General features: G+C 34.8%; 1 protein-coding gene across 1 annotated transcript in view; it reads left to right on the top strand.

The window, feature by feature from the left end:
- CALCR (calcitonin receptor) overlaps positions 1 to 18,339 on the top strand; it is a 73,534-nt gene that overhangs the window by 29,753 nt on the left and 25,442 nt on the right. Inside the window, exon 3 of the mRNA XM_070425120.1 lies at positions 13,839 to 13,921. Coding sequence (XP_070281221.1) covers positions 13,839 to 13,921 — 83 coding nt within the window. The remainder of the gene's footprint in view (positions 1 to 13,838; positions 13,922 to 18,339) is intronic.

The following is an 18,339-nucleotide window of genomic DNA, read 5'->3' as shown; positions in this document are numbered from 1 at the left end:
ATTTTGGGGCCATTTAAGAGTGAGTTGGAACACTGTGACTCTTTACGCTGAACTACTTCAGTGTGTATTTTCTAAGAATAAGTATATCCTCTTGCATAACCACAACTGAGTTCTCAAATTCAAGACATTAAACAGGGATACAACACTTTTAATCCACAGTTTATAGTTAAATTCCATCACTAATTTCTTATATCCAGTATGACCCAAAAGAAACTTCATAAAAAAAAATACAAGAAAATTAATATCACTAAACATATAAAAGAAACAAAAGCTTTCCTCTTGAGGGGAAAAAAATAAAAGACCATGCTCTCTGCTATTCTCTATAATGTTTAGAGATTTCATTTTTTTCATAATGTGAGAAGCGCTCAGTTTTCTGCAAGGTCTCTAGTTTTTCTTTCGAAAAGCAGTTAACAGAAACATTAACATTTCTTAAATAGAAGTAGCTGGCACAGTAAGACAGATCCTTTAAGCTGATCAGTAGAGCTGGAACAAAATTAATGCCCGGGATTGGTGACAAAGTGTGCCATTTACTTCAATGAAATAGCATATGCCGGTCTGGGGGCAAAAAAGCATTTAGCAAAGAGAATAGCTACCGGGATTTACTTTGCATTTTAAAACTGCTCTTTACTTCCTCCACGCACTCTCAGTTTCAAATCAGTGACTAGAAGTGCGAAATAACTTTTCGAGAGCCTCACTGGTTAACAATCCCTTCTTCTGGGAGAGAATAGCAAAATATTAACCTGAATGGATTTCCTATCTTGGTACATGCACAAAAACACATGTGATGTTAAATAAATAGGTGAAATAACTCAATACAACAGAGTTTACGAAGGCACCTTGAGAGATTTGAGAGGACACAGATAACTACTAGTATGTCAAAGTTAAAAACATTTAAATTCTGTTTCTAACCACAGAACTTTAAATATCACATGTTAGCTGACACCGTTCAGTCTGGTCTGATAGTTCTGGGAATCTCACACTGTGGTGCAGTCTGCTTCTAACTTAATGATTAAGTCAGAAGAAAAAAAATGATCAACCTGCTTCTTAGACCAGGAGCATATACAGCCCTGAGAAAACAAGCCAAGACTATTTACTTCCGGTTTACAGTATGGAATCCTTTTCATTTTGAAATTATTTGGCAATTTTCTATAATATCTCAACTAAAAACTACTAAGTCTCTGAGAACATTCATTCATTCACACATTCAAAAACTGCGAACTTGAATTTATTGATAGAAGCAGCAGCACAATAATAATCATTATTTATCTATCTATATAAAAGGCTAATATGCAAAGTGTCCCCTCAGGAATTCGACCAGGAGACCCAGAGTTCGATTGCTGGCTATGACAAGCGATAACCACCAAGGGGCAGCGTGGAATGAAGGAAGGCCCCAGCCGGCAGCCAGGGAAGGAAGGCCCCAATTGACTCTGATTGCCAGCCAGGACTAGGAACCCTACCTGTGCATGAATTTTGTGCACCGGGCCTCTAGTATTATAATGAAAAACTTAAGAAAGACTTTAGTAAACATGTCATATAATCCTCATACCTACTTATGTAAGATAGAGGTTCTCAATGTGCCCATATTACATGAAACTATTTAAGTGCTAAGGAGAATAAAATGTTGAATAAGACAGGCCTATACACCTAAGAAATTTAGGCTTGCATGGTGAATTGCCCAACTAGGTGGATTTTTTTTAATATAAAGAATAAAATTTGAATTTCAGCTTCTTTGTTATAAATTATCCAATAGATTTCAGTTGTGTGATTACTGGGGGCGCCTAGAAGCCATGTCTTATGATTAGAAGAAATGCTGATTGCATTTGAATACATATAGCATAAACATAGAATTGAAAATCACAGGTCAACAGGATTCAATGACAGTGCAGCTTATGCTCACTTTTGTGTTTTTCATGAGGAATTGTGGGAGAATGGCTAAGAATATCCATAAAATAATCAGTAAATAATGTTGAGAGCCAATACAGTTTACTGAGTTAGGAAGATTAGCATCTATCACTGACTATTTTAGCGATATACAGGGCAAGTTTTTAATTCTCTGAGTCTCCATTTTCTCTTGTATTAGGTGAAGGTAGTAATCAGTCTCTTGGTTTTTATATAGGTTGAGACCTTATACATAAAATACCTAGTGTCACTCAGTAAATGTCTTTTGCATGAATACTTGAATAGTTCTGTATGGGTTTTTATATATTTCTGAACAATGTAGGCTCTCTAGATTTGTGTCTGGGTAAATATTTCTTATAGCATCTGTGTCTCTCTTCAGTAAAGCCTTGTGATACAATGATTTTTACTGCAAAATTGGAGAAATGGAAAATGTAATGAAAGTTTCACAAAAACTTTGTCCTCAGTTCTGCAACCAGCGTTACATGTGAGTCTAATAATCATTATCACTATCTTCCCAAGAATAGTTTCTTTTGACACCGTCATTAGTAAGACTTTGGAACTTTGCTGGAAGGGGTGCTAACAGTGGCAGAAACAGAAATAATATCTACCTACATTTACATCTTATTCAAAAGAATGGAAACTATTTTCGAATGAGTCAGCTTTGCAGCCTCTGAGCAAATGTGTGGGCCTGTGACCAGAAAGCACATCTTAGGAGGCGGCATGGTATAGTGGGAAGTGAATGGGCTGTGAAGGCAGCTTCTCCTAGTTTACACATTCCAGCTTCTCCATTTACTCCCTGTGTGGTTTGGGTCATGCTTCTTAATCTTGCTCAGCTTTACGTTGTACTTTTCCAACAGGAATTACCAATACCTGCCCTTAGGGTTGTTGTATATATTAGAGATTATATGCAATACTTGCCAAACATCTGATAGGTATGTAGTAAATTATGTTTCTTAGTCTATATTTAGCTACTTTGATTCAGAACTTTATGACACTGACAAAAATGTTCTTAGATCCCTCCTTTAGATCATGCTTTTTAAAGTGGCATCTTCAAAATCATCCTTCTGTTAGATAAGGGGATCTTTTGTTAACCAGTGGTGCTTGATTTGTCTTCCACTTTGAAATCATGGGGTAGAGAGCTGCTCTCTAGGGTGATAACAGTACACAAACTGCTAAAAAAAAAAAAAAGTCAGGGAGGTAAGAGCAAACTACTACTGAACTCTTGAGCAATGGCCTCCAGATCTATTTCTCAATGAAATAACGTTCATGGCAGAAAAATCCTGAGTACTTTCTGAATTTAATGGGCAAAGGACGAAAGACTCTAAAATGTTGATAGTGTATCTCTCTAAATCTACAATTGTTATTCCTTTGAAGGCCTTTATCCCGCCATCTTTTTTTTGAGCAGAAAAGTAGTATTCAAAATTGGCAAAATGAACTAAGAGAGTGGATAGTTAGCCAGCTGGAACCTATGATCACATTCTTTTTAAATTTAAGGCCAGCCCTAACTATAACCATAATTCAAACATGTCTTGGTTCCCTGTGGTTCCTGTGTATACCAGACATATGAAGGAAAGCTAGATCACTATTTTCCCTACTGGTTTGGCAGTACGGGAATCTTCTGTAAAACATATTAACCAAATAAGTTGATACTATAGTGTGCCAAACATTTCTGCCTTGACCAGGAAATAAGAAGTTATCTTTCACATGAAAGACATTGCATACTCACATCTTTTTTGATATTTTTCTGCTTTGGACATGAGCGATCAAGGCTTTCTGATGTAGATATGTATTGAATTCCTGTAGAGTCCTCTGGGCCTTTTGGCAAAAAAGCACCCCTGCCATTTTTATGCTAAAGAATTGCATCCATAGGCCACAATCTGTCCACTATTCCATATCCTAGCCAGATGGACTGTTCACGGGTCTGTTCTAATTTGGGAACCATTTCAGTTCTGAAATGAAGTGCCTTAATAATTTTGTTGCATGTGAATCAGCCATTGACTGAAGTTTTGGCCCGCCACTAGGAGCAATTATATAGCTTTTTCATTACTATCATCATCCATCTGTAAAGTCCTGTCAATAAACTGCATTCTCGGCTGCTTGGGGATCTTTTTTCAATGTAGCCTCTTGCATCTGATTCTACTCTGCCTCAGGTAAAAGGGATGCAGCAAACAGCACATACAACAGAAGGGCTAATAAAGATAGATTAGTGGCTAGTGCATAGTGGGGGCAAGTGTGCGCCATCCCACTCTTGGAGCCAAACCCTCCTCCCAATACTGAATATAACTTAGTATGAATGTTTAACCGCATTGGGAGCTTTGTTGATTTATGTATTCAGTATACTAAATAGTCTTCAGCTATCATTTACAAACAACTTCTGTGATAAGTCCTTGATGACAAGTTCCTGGTATTAAAATTTTAGCCACACATTGAATTTTGATGAAAACTTTGGCCACCAAATCTTTGGGTTGTTTCAATTACTCTAAAGCTTCTATTAGCAGCGGCTTTCACTGCTAAAATCACTCTTGACATGGAAACCAGTGTAAAGAATGTCCAAAATGAAAGAAATAAGGATTCAACATGTATTTATATAATTGTTTGACCACATGTAGTCGTATTTCCATGAAAGTCTTAAAAGGCTTTGAAGAATAAACAAAATCAATAAAAATGAATATTTTTCAAATTCTCTCCCTAGATTGGTAATTTGCTAACTTCTCCATCTTGCAGGATGGTTTGTGATTTTCAACTCTATTTTGTGATATGTAAAAGCAATGTATGATTGAAGGAGATATTCCTGAAGTCATAGGGCATGCAAGTTGGACACGTGGAACACCAAAGGTGACAATTTAGCAGCTCAGGTCCTTGCCAGGATGCGAAGACTTTCACAGCAACTCAGCCTAAGTTCCCATACTTCATAATTTTCATTCCACCATTGCCTAAAGCCAGTTTTTCTTCATAGAGTGAAGTCACATTTGGCATTGATATAGTTATTGATTGAGTTATTAATTCAAATGCACTAATTCTAATAAATTCAAAGTAAAGAAATTAAAGATAAGAATTGAACATTTTGTCCATAACATAATTTATAATTTGGGTATAATAATGCTTTAACTTTTATATTCCACTGTGTTCTCTCCGGAGAGCCTTTTATCCAGGCACCTCCAGGTAGCTTACAGCCAAAGTTCTCAAATTTTAGCTTTCATGGGAATCCTCTGGGTTGTTTGTAAGAACACTGATTCCTGGGGTCACCACCAGAGATTCCAGCTCACCAGGTCTGGGGTGAGACCAAAGGGTTTGCATTTCTAACAAGCTCCCAAGTTGCCAATGCTGCTAGTCCAGGGACTACACTTGGAGAACCACTGGCTTCGAGGCCCATCTATCCTGCTAGGATTGGATTTCCCATCAAGGGGCCGTTTTGGAAGCTCTAAAATGAGCAAAGAATTTTTCTCCCCTGCTTTATTTAGATATAATGGGCCTATAACGTATGTAAGTTTAAGGTGTACCGTGTGTTGATCAATGAGCAAAGAATTTACATAAGGATCTAAGAACGCTAGAGTTTTGATAGGGAGATACTTTGAATATCATCTAATCTTACTGTTTATTCCTGGAAATTCAGATTCTTTTCATAGATGGTGCTGCTCTCCTTAGTCAAAGAAGCTAATCACATCAGCACCTGCGTGACTAATTGCCATCTGTGCTCTCTGGAACCTTGCTAATAGGAGAGCATGTCAAAGGTCTTTAATGAATTTTAAAATGTTCCACTTATAGATGATTTTGAGCACTTTTATGTAAAGGAAATTATGGGCCTCCTGTCTAATATATTTCATTCCAAATAAATGAAATTGAGCCAACCCTTTTGTGTGATGTGGCATTAAAGTCGAATTAAAAGATGGAAATAAAGTCTGTAGTTACATAATCTATATAGCTTCTAAAATGAAGAAGGAAAAAACTGGGCCACCAGCTGAGCCCCCAAATAGGTCTACCTGTCAGGAAAGGACTAAGGAGTATTCTCTACTGTCAGGAGCACACATATATATCTCCCATTCTTAAAAATTAACAGAATTAGCCATAGCTTAGGCCAAGCAAAAACCTGAATATTTTCATTTATGAATAGACAACCTCTGTCTGCCACTGACTTCCTATGAGGACCACTTAATCTCTCACTGTATTTCTCAGTTCCATAATAAGGGACAATTATGTGGACCTGGCCCCATCATTACATGAGAACACTATTAATGGAAAAGAGCTCTTTTAATAACTTAACTTTCTGAAATACCAAATATGGTCCAAGCACTCATTAGTATATTTGGTTAACCAATGTACCTGAGAGTTCACAGGTATCCAACATGAGTCCTAATAGAGAGCAGGGAAAAAGAAAGAACTCTGTTTTACGTATAGAAATGTAGCAATAGTGACATGTGTGAGGCGTTTGGTTATTATAAGGGGAGAAGTATAAATCAAAGTGGTAATCTAAATGCAGAGGACAATTTTGCCTTCACATATATTAACATTAATTTTATTGTACTTACCTTTTCAGTAACTACTATATTTTAGATTAGTAATCACTGACTTTGCTCAAACCTTAGTCATTTCCTATTCATTCATTCATTCATTCATTCAATGAACACTAATGCCTAGTGTTCTATTTGAACTGTGGCTGGTACTGCTCCTTGACCCTACATTTTAATAAAAGTCATGTAAGTCTCAGCTACAAGACATGCAAACATGAAATTAAAAGAAATAAAAACAACAAGTGAAAAGATGCCTGGCAGTTATGGGATATGTGATTTAAAAATAAATGAAAATCAAAGTATCAAATATGCAGGCTTTCTGGTTCTCCAAATTGTTGCTTTACTTTTAGACTATATGAAATATATACTTATATCTCTATCATATGTTGACTTGTCAAATTTCATTCACTAATCGATTCATCCATGCATGTCACAGGCATGAAAATAAATTAATTTTGCAGTAATCATATTTCAGGAAAGTGCTTACAGCTATAGAACACAGCATTACTCCAAGAAAAATTAAAGACCAAGGTTCCCTACAGAAATAAAGCCAAACATTCCTCTTTCACAAAATCTCCAATAAAATTGGTTAAATAGTATACATATATAAGTTTCAGGCTAAATTAAGAACTTGAGTGATGGTAAATCAGAAGCCTTTTTCAAGTATTTTGGGACAAAATAGAACATTATGAAACTTGGACCGTAGGAAATTTCACTGTGGCTTCTCCTTTGTGTTTAATGTGTTCTTTAAAAGCAAAATATGAATAAGATATATTTCTAATAATTTAAAGACTTTAAAATTTGTATTATATTTTAAATAAGATAATCACTTTTGATATATTTAAGTAGAGAATAATATTTTAGAGCTTATCTATATTATATCATAAAAATTTGAATTTCATAGCAATTATTGAAGGTGTACTTTAGACCAAATACTGTGCAAATCTCTGGTGGTGCAGAAATGGGTAGTCTAGAGGTTGACCTGAAAGAGTTGAGGTTAGTGTTCATCTTTGTTATTAGTGTACAGGATTTATTTAAACACAGACTTAACTTTTGGACTAATCAGTATCAGAGCATTTATTGAGCAGTTTTTGACTCTGATGAAAAAAGACTAATATTTCAGAGCAATAGACAATTGTATCGTATATTCTAGAACCTAAAATAAGCCATTAGATAAATATGCTTCTTTAATAAGCTTACTAAATTAAAATTTAAATGTTCACACTTTGAGACAATGAATAGCAAACACTTCATCTCTGTAATGAAAACTGAGCAGGTCTGTTTTCTCCAAAAATACTTCAGTTTTAATTGTTTTAACTCTGAAGATAGCATTTCTTCTCCCACTACATCAAACCTATATGAAGTAGCACAGAATTCTGCCCTCAAGAAATGGGCTTCTATTTCGGGAAGTGCTTCTCTTTTTTATATTTCTCTTTTATAATAGCTATGGGCCATTGTTTTGTCTCAGAAGCTTATCTGCAAAGCTCTTCTTAGACAATATTTTGAAGTGAGCAAAGTTTGTTTTGGATACTTTCTTTCGAAACCATTCAGTCACTTTTTGAAGATATGTATTTCAGTTGTTTGTCATTATTAATCATAGGGTATAAAAAATTTAAATAATCACTTTATTATTAAAAAATTACAAAAGGAAATAAGTATAAAACAAATTTAAATAATTAAATTTTCAAATTATATTTTATAAGCATATAGGGTTTATAGTTTGGAACTGATTAAAGTTTAAAACTATATGAATATTTTGAGGACACCCTTTAACTAGAGAAAAAGACAATATTTAGATATAAAATTTGAATATAAATATGTACTTTTAATGACTTAAATCTCTAGACTAAAATCTCCAGCCTTGATCTCAATGAGTATACTATACGATGGTGCTGATATCCAGAAGGGATAGATTACAGCCTGACAAAGCAGACCCAAATTGAGTTCTTGGCTCATGGCTCCTTTTGCTTTGCATTTATCATGCACACGATGACCTGCTCTACCTCATCTTCTGTTCTCAACCTTAATGTAAAAGCCTCTCTGGCTTTGATGGGACATTTATTTCACTTATTAGTTTGAAAATAGTTCTGAGAAATCCAAACAGGTAGCTTCTGGGATAGCCTGCAAGTCCCTAGTAGCCTAGCAACTTCTATGATGCTAAGTCCAGATTTGTAAAAAATTCAAATCCCTGGAGAAAATTATAGCAGGGAGTCACTGCTGAAAGGTTATCTCTTAACATATATTTTGAATTGGTCAAATGAGAAGATAGGAATATGTAGAACAGAGGAAAGATAGGATTGTTTAAGTGACTTCTAACAGATTAGTATTGCAAAAACAATTTCAGCCTCAAGATTTTCCCAGTCATAGTAATTATAATGGATGTTTATAAAGCACTTTGTGTGTGTGCAGGCACTCCTCTATGTTGCTTTAATTCTCCAAACAACCTTATAAGGTAAACACTTATATTACTCTTTTATTTTTAAAGATGAGGAGACTGACCCTTATCAAGTGTCTGAATACTGAATGCTTATTGCATGTCCAATGTTTTATGAATCCAACCTCCTTGAAGTTCACATTGACACTTCGAGACAGGCATTATACCTGTCACATACCCTAAACATTTCAGTTTTATGGTAGAAACCAATAAGGACACAAACGGCACTTTACAGCAGGCTTTAGTATGAGTGTATCTGGAATGAATTTTCTGAAAAGGTTGTAGGTCTCACTATCTACTTAGAGGCAAAGGGTTTAAAGATACAGATATTTATAAAAATTATGAACACACACAATTTTTATTTTATCTAAATCTAATGTTTTGATAATTCTGTGAAATCAATTGCATATGTGAGCTTCTTGTGAAAGGAGAATATAAGTAACATGATCAATAAGTTTATGGGACAACTTGAAATTAAATCTACTTACTTTGGGCTAGAAAGCATTCTTCTCCTTGAGCAGAAATAAAATAAATAAACAAATAAAATACATGAGATACAAGTTTGTAATTTGATTATAACTTGAAAGCAGAAATTATAGATATATGTACAAAATGTTGGGAAAAATAGACCAAAATATTAGAGGTGGTTGTGTTGGGGTCGTGGGACTATAGCCAATGTTCTTCTTCCTTCTACATATACTTTTCATTTTATTTGAGTGGTTATTACCTCTATGATGAAAAATATTGAAGTATGGAAATAGGAAACATAATTACAGAGTGCCATAATCAGAGTCTTGGAGTTATAATTATATTATCTAGAATAAATTTCTATAAATTATGGGCATCCATTATTTTAAAAAAATTTTAGGGAGTAATATGCATATTTGTTAGATTTGAGATCCTAGAAACTTACTATGTCAAAAGGAAACCTACCTAATTATCAAGTTTTATATATTAGAACTAGATATTGGATTTTTAATATCTACTTATTGGAAACTTCTTTATATTAACCTAAATTTTATTTTACTATTCTGGCTTAAACTTAAAAATGCAGAATGATCTCTAGGTTTAAAAAAGAAATTAAAGGGAATGTTGTGCTCATTTGCTAGTAATTTTGAAGTGCTGTTTTATTCAAGGCACTCTGCTAAGCACTAATTGAGGCTTACCAAGACCAATAGAATAAGTCCCAAAGAGTTCCCAGTCTAGTTGAAGACATGAAACATTTACTCAAATAATGGTTGGGTAACAAATTGAAGACATTAGAGAGAGAGAGACTGTAAAATGAGGGTGAAAATTAAATGAGGCAACATATATAAAGCACTTTGAACATTGCTAATACACAGTCAATGTAATAATATTAGATATCACCATTGTTATTGTTATTTGCAAAATTTTTTCTTCAATGTTGATGAGATACCACTTTTTAAGGTGATATGGATATTTACAGGGCACATGGAAAACGAACCAAATAACCTCAGTCTATCATGTGAGAGTATTTTAAAAGGCTAGTTTAAAATCTGGATAATTTTAAGATCCCATTGAATATTCCCCTTTATAATTATGACAGAAGATAGTATAAAAGATTGATCATTTGTGTATGAACAGAGGGTGATGTGTAAAAATTATAATCAGGAAAGGAAAAAACTTACTAAGAACACATAAAAACTATCCCATAAATGTGAATCTCTTCTAATAATCTTATTGCACAAAGAGATCAAGGTTATTATCTTAATTCTGTAAGCTTTCTAAGGACTTTCTACTGTCCTGACTGTATCTGGGTCCTTTCCCAGACCTATTAGGCTTTCTAGAGACCACAGTCTTAAATTCTAGTTTATCCTTAAGGAAAAATAGAACATGCCCAGCTCACAATAAAACAGGTGTCTGAATACTGAATGCTTATTGCATGTCCAATGCTTTATGAATCCAACCTCCTTGAAGTTCACATTGACACTTCGAGACAGGCATTATGATCCCTATTTTTCAAATGAGAAAATGGAGCCTCAGAGAGATGGGTTGACTTCCCCAAGGTCATGAAGCTCATAAATGCCATAGCAGGAACTCACACCTACCTTGGTCACATCACAACGCCGTGTGGAAAGTTGAAGAAGTTTTACTAAAAAATAAAAAAAAAACAATATTTTAGGAAATACTACCTTTTAAAACATATATAGAAATTTCAAGAATAAAATATGAGAACAACTCACATGAATGGAATATAAAAGCAAAAGAAATATATTTTTTAACCAGCTATTCTCTGAGAAACCAGTGGTTCTACTATATTGTATTCAACAGAATGTCTTAACAAATAAATACATATATACTTTTACTCTGAGGAGATGTTGTTAGTAAGATTGGGTTTTTTTTTTCATTGATTTAACTTGATCTTCCTTGAAAATCATTTATTTCACACCCTCTGTGGCACATTTGAGACTTCTAATTGGGGATTGCTCATATCCCAGTTTTCTTGGAAGTCAGCATTACCTTGAGACCATCCTAGAAGCTCAGTGTCAGGAGGGGGAGTCAAGATTCACCAGCAGGTGAAGGCCCCATCTCTGACTTTCCATTATGGGGGAGCATCTGTCTCTTGCAGCAGCTGTGTGTCTGGATTTAGAAATGAACATGTATTCAGCTAGTGTTAATGGTCACTCCTGGCCTTCATGGGGCCTTTGGTTTGCCTTAAATATTTTGTTTCTTACATAGCAGTCTCTACTGCCTATTAATTTGATGCTGGTCCCTAAGGACAGTAATCCTACATTGGAAGGAAAGTGGTTTTCATAAATATGTCAGTGTTTCCATTTAGGGAGGAAAAATAATTTGATGAGTGCTCTTTAGAACCAGGTAATTTCCCAGGGAATGGTCCAGTACTGTTGCTGGTGTAAAGGGGCAGATGCCGCAAGGCCACATGCAGCTCATCCAGGACCATCGAAGAGCCTCTTTCTCTGAATGAGAGCTGCTTTTTAATTAGACTTTTTAGGTGGTCTGTGTGAGTCATAGTAATTCATACTATCAAAAACACAATTATCTTAAATAGTTTAGGGTCTCCAGCTGGATTTCATTAAGCAGAAGTTAAGCAGAAGGCTCCCCCCTCCTCCCCCCCCCCCCCCCCCCCCCGGTTTATACTTACCAAATGGTCGTTGATTTCATCTAAATTTTAAAAGTCCTGTGTTATGTATGTTTTTAAGGTTCTGAATAACTTTTTTTGTTTTTGTTTTTACAAATTCTGGTATAAAACAGAAGAAGTGCTTTTCTAAAATGAGAAGCCGTTGTTAGTTACTGGGAAAATGAAAACATGGGCTGTAGAGTCAGAAACGCTTGGGTTTGAATTTAGTTGCTGCCTCCTTACTAAATAGAGGAATTTGAATAAGTCTCTTACTCTCTCTGAGGTGCAGTTTCTTCCTCAAGAGGAAGAAACTGAGGTGCCATTTACCACAGAGGGTTGTTGGGAAGGTAAATAACACGACGCCTGGCCATACCATGTCTCCAACTAATTTAAGTTTAAGAAGATTGTTAATCGTCGCCTACAAATCCTTCCCCACTCTCACTCCATTCCCTTCCCTTCCCACTCAGCAACAATTATTGTTATTCTAAAATTCCTAGTTATTATCTCCATGATTTTTAAGATTACATCTGTTTATGACCCTAAGTCAGTGATGGCGAACCTATGACACACGTGTCAGAGGTGACACGCAAACTCATTTTTTTGGTTGATTTTTCTTTGTTAAATGGCATTTAAATATATAAAATAAATATCAAAAATATGTCTTTGTTTTACTATGGTTGCAGATATCAAAACATTTCTATATGTGACACGGCACCAGAGTTAAGTTAGGGTTTTTCAAAATGCTGACATGCCGAGCTCAAAAGGTTCGCCGTCACTGCCCTAAGCAATATACATACATCCTTTTATTCACCTTGCATATTTTTACACTTCTCTCTGTTCTTGGCTCCAGGTCACCTCCTCCATGAAGTCTTCCCCAATCCCCTAGGCTCCAGCTCTTTGACTGTCCCTGACTTTAGGATTGCTCTTCTCTAGCCCTTTCTCCAAAAAGAATCCTGTCATTCTCCCAAGTAACACTCTGGAGGTTCCCCAGTTCTCCATAGATCAAGGTTTTGTGAAAATTATACCTTACATTTCTCAATTTTATATTAGACTTACTAATACGTAAATCGATACAACTTACTCTTTTGGGCACACTGTGTAGATACTAACTCATACCTAACAATAAATATAGTCTTAGATGCCATTATAACCACTCACCCCTAGTTGAAATATTGTTTAAACACAAATCCCATTTGATGAAAAGAAACATGTATGTTTTTCATTTTTACTCCTTTATTATCTTATATAAAACCAACTGCAGTCATGAAAACCTGTTATGTCTGTTTCTGACTTTCATGGTCTTGAATTAAGAATGGTGACTTGTTAGGTGACACAATCACTCATGGTTGTGGAAGAAATTTTTTTCTTAATAGCAACTTGAAGAAAAAAAAAGAGAAAAGCAACTTGAAGCTTAAAGAAAAAAACCATAGGAAAGAAAATACTCAAGGCTCTAAATAAGACTCCTTAAGTAAAAGTTGGCCCTTTAATTACCTAGAAGGCATGACTCTTAATCCTTTACAAGCCACAGATTTTATTTGTTCATGCCCAACGAGCTGACTTCTTTATGGATGTTTCCATTGAAATTTTCAGCAGTTCTATTGATGCCACTTGTTAATTGAAGTCCACATGGATTGCTCTTGATTTCTCTGAATTCTTTGTTTTGGTCTTGATATGTACAGGTGGCTCCGGAATGCCTTAAGGGGGACTTTAGACAATCTTTTCTGGCTGACAGGAAGGGCAATGGTACATGCAGCTACAAGCATACTGTTCTTACTTGGGGTGTTTTGGGACATTGATCCTCTTCTAGTCAAATAGAAAGACAAGAGAAAGAAAGACTATACTCAGTAGTAAAGCTATATTAATTTAAATGTCTTCGTTTCTTTTTATACTTTTCTAGGAAATAAAAAACCGACTTCAAAAGTAACCATGCGGATCCCATATAGCACTCGCTGGTGCTTAATATTCTTCATCTTCATGAATGTAAGTAACACAAAATTATTCTAAGCTATGTTAATCAAGAATGCCAAAATATGGAAGAATGTTTTTGGTATGAGTGAGTGGACATTCGTCAAAATAAACATTGCTCTCCAGAAGCCAAATTAAGTTTCTCAAAACTGTCATTTTCTTGAAATTTTGCTAAGAAATCTCCCCTCAGAACTTACACTGATTTAGTGTTAGGTTTACCCAGAAATGTGAGCATTGTTGGTTTACAAAAATGTAGCATTAATTAGAGATACCTCTTTATTATCTTGGATATTAATATTGAAGATTAATGATGTTTTTGGATTAAATGTTTTTAATGTTAGATATGTGACTTTGAGTTATAGTGTCTGGGCTGCTGTCTTTTTAAAACATCTGAATTCTTTCAGTCTGTTTATTGATTCCCAAGTGTATTTCTTACCAAAAACTCACTAAGAGTTTTAAGTCTTGACATACCACTGTCATTCTATAACTCTCCAGCCTTTTAAATCATGTCCATTTTATGTAATTGATATTGTATTATTCCTAAATTATTTAGCAAGTAATCAGAACTATAATTGTCTTAGAAAACCCTATCAATGCCTATTTTTTCTCAACTTTGTTAACCCACCATCACATAATTTTAATAGCACACAAAAGGGAGATGAGTAAATTTTATATAAATAAATTTGGAGTTGTCTTGATCCACATCAGAACAACAATGGCCAGTTAATTATAGTTGACAGCAAATATCACTTAGTATCTGATACTGTTTGCATAGGGTTTCATGATTTCCATTGTCCTTTAATGTGTAGTCACAGGCTTGCAGATTTGCATAAATTTCACATTACTCAAGGAAAATATTACTAATATTCTACAAATGTTAATTTACTTTTTAAAGAGATTTTTTATTTTGTAATGTTATACATCAAATAAATGATTTATGAGGATAACTTAAAATAGCCCTTTTTGTACCTATTTGGATAATGAGTATAGTTTATTTTATTATGTAAGACTATCATATTATCTTAATCTTTAGATAAAGTACAGTTTAATCCAGTATTTAGAAATGCAGGTACTTTGATATCATTGGAAATACAATAAAAAACATTTAACATTGTAGAAACATTCAGAATATTGTATTTCATCTGTAAATGTCCGAGTCTTATTGCTATTCTATAGATGCAGAAATATAGGTATATTCTATTCATATATTGATATTGTTATTTTTCATAGATTGAGTGAAATCCTATCTGATCAACTATATGTTAATATTTCTAAATAATTTCATTTCATAAAGCATATGATTATATTAGGCATTGATACAAGGAAAGCTAAAGTAACTACTAGATAATAACAAGGAAGTTTGAGTATTATCCCATCACCTTTTTTATTATGAAGGCTACAGATAATTTTTGGTGTGTTAAAAAACTGAAGCAGGGCACTTCTATTCAAAACTTTTACCTGATATGTTATAAAATTCAAAGATTGTAAGAATTTCTTACATTTGCATGAGCCATGGACAGAAATGTCCTATGGTTTGTGGGCATCTTTTCACTAGCAAAACATAACTGCACAGGCCACTTCAGTGGTTTTGTGCTCTCTTTGCATACAGAAATTTCCTTCTCTATCTGAATTTGAATTATATATTTTATTTGAAGGACTTGTCCATAAAACCTTTTTTACCCATCAATTTCCTTTCACAACACTCATTATATTCCACATTGATACTCCTTAGAGAAAAGTAAATTTTTTAAACAAAATGACATTGATTTTAATTACTCTAAAATACTTCACAGTATTGTGAAAAAATACCTGCCTGTATATTTATTGAATTCTACCAAACTGCTTCCAAATGGACCTTAAAGTATCAGTTTGAGTCATAACATTCCATTAGCCTCATCTACATCAATCAAAACCACCCACTCACTTCCTCTCCCTTATCTGCAGTAATGCAATAGGCTTAGGACAGTGCTTAGCACATAGTGAGTGCTCAGAAAAATGCTAGTGATGATCATAATGACAACAACAATGATGAGAAGCATTTTGATGATGTTTCCTTAGCTGATCCCCCTGTTTGCTTTGAATTTATTATATATGCAGCAGTTTGGGTGTTTACTGCTTAAGTAGAAAGTACATAGGCTATTAACCAGGCATCTGATCCCACCTCAAAGAACCAGGACTAATACTTTACAAAGTTCTATTTTATCCTTTGTTACTTTGAAAAGTATAAGTAACTGAAAATTGCCAATAATTCTTACACATACGTTATTGCAAACAATTTCTCTGTTTGCAAACAGTTTCTATTCAGATGGCTTGCTAGCACTGCCAAAACAATTCTAAGAGGGAACTACCTTCTTCCCGGTAGTAAGGTTTATCTTTCCCCACTTGTCCCCTTTCTCAGATCCCTACCAGATTTTTCTAGTATAAAGCTAAAATATCTGGGCTATTTGACTAATACTATTCTCCATTTCTTATATTCAAATATGCCTTCATGTTTTTATTCTTTGAGAAAATGCTGTGAGTTGCTCTTTCTTGTTCCATTATGAGATGATCTAGCCCAGGGGTGGGCAAACTTTTTGACTCGAGGGCCACAATGGGTTCTTAAACTGGACCGGAGGGCCGGAACAAAAGCATGGATGGAGTGTTTGTGTGAACTAATATAAATTCAAAGTAAACATCATTACATAAAAGGGTACGGTCTTTTTTTTTTTTTAGTTTTATTCATTTCAAACGGGCCGGATCTGGCCCGCAGGCCGTAGTTTGCCCACGGCTGATCTAGCCCATACCCTTCAGCTTCCTGGTTGGTCTCTCCCAACTAATCAATTGGACATCTGAAGCCCCCCACAAGAATTTTACCAACACTCTCCACTCACAACCTTCACTGATCAAAAAGCTACAAAATAACTTTATTTCATTATAACTGCAATAACATTAGCTAAAATGCATCGAGCCTCTCATGTCCCACCACTTTGTATTTGTTTTAGCCAGGTTCTTTAGTATCTAATTATTTTTACTCCATTTCTTACTACCAATACATTTTGGAAAACTTCAATGTTAGATTAATGAGACAGAGAAAAGCCAAATAAAAGTATGTTTCAACAGATAGAGAGGCAAAGAGTATTCCTAACTTCTGAAGAAGAAAAGTCAGTGCAGGCTGAAGCTTGCAAGTCTTCTTTAAAAAAATCTTCATGTAGAACCTGGATGTAAAAAATCACAGATTCAAACACCACTAAAATGTCATAGCCACAAAAGAAATTGGCTACTCTAGGAACACAATTAGATAGTGATCTTTACACACACACACACACACAAACACACACACACACACCTATTTTGATAAACAGTACCTAGGATGGTGATAAGAATTAATTGAAACTGACAAAACAAATGTCAGACTGTACCAAAAATGCAAAGTATCTAAAAGTAATAATCAAGATTTACATTGATTTTCACCCATGCAAATGAATGACTCTGTATAGGTGATCTGTTGATTAAACCAATTAAAGGGATTAGGGCCAGTTATTCAAAGCAGAACATCTCAGAACAGATTTGTTTGTTCTACGTAATAAATAGAATAAATCTGTGGCAGTGTGCACAATATAAGCACAAATAAAAACCCAGCTGAAGAAATCCAATAAAAAAGCTTATTTAGTGCACTAATATGTATATCTAGTTTAAATAATATAATTAATGATTCTTAAGAGTTCGAAAGACAACAAAGTTGATTTAATGTTCGTATTTTTTGGAAATTAGGTTATTTTCTTTGTATACATCTAAACTTACAGTAGTAATATAATTTTTAAAATTTTGTATGATAAAGATGTGCATGAGTTTGTATGGCTGTTATACTGCTGGGGTCCAATCCCAGCAGGTCCAGGGGTCCCCAAAGGTGTGGACGGAGTCGGCGAAGAAGGAATGACACGAAGACAGCCTTCAGTTGATCAGCAGCCTAGTCAGGACCTATAGCCAGGATCTCCAGCCAAAGTTCTGGTCGGAGTTCTGGTTAGGAACTGATGAGGATCTGACGTTTATTGTCTTATTACATCCGTATTTATACCAGCCGATTTTAATCCTGTCAATTTCTATTACAAGGTGTTTCTCATCTTCATTCCAGGGAGTAAAGACCATGTAGCTTAACTACCCGCCTGGCACTTAATTAAGGGGTTGTATCCCCTCCCTAACCTCAGGGAAGATCCCCACCTGGGGAAACAACCTTTCTCGGAGAGGTGACCTTGGTTAAAACATATGGCGCTAAAGGGAGCAAACATATTAAAAACAGTATGCTATATATGCCAGGTCCATTGAAACATATGCTGTATAGATGTTTCTTTCCTGCAGCGACTGTGTCAAGCAGCAAGGATGGACCGGCTTCCGGCATTATACATTTTCAATAGTGAATGGAATGAATGTTATAAAGCAAAAATATTCCACATGGA

Source organism: Myotis yumanensis, unplaced genomic scaffold, assembly GCF_028538775.1.
Source record: "Myotis yumanensis isolate MYYU_CA2020_CCGP unplaced genomic scaffold, mMyoYum1.0.hap1 SCAF_9, whole genome shotgun sequence".
In the NCBI taxonomy this organism is placed as follows: Eukaryota; Metazoa; Chordata; class Mammalia; order Chiroptera; family Vespertilionidae; genus Myotis; species Myotis yumanensis.
Note: the sequence above shows the minus strand (reverse complement) of the source record. Positions and strands in the feature narration are given on the sequence as shown.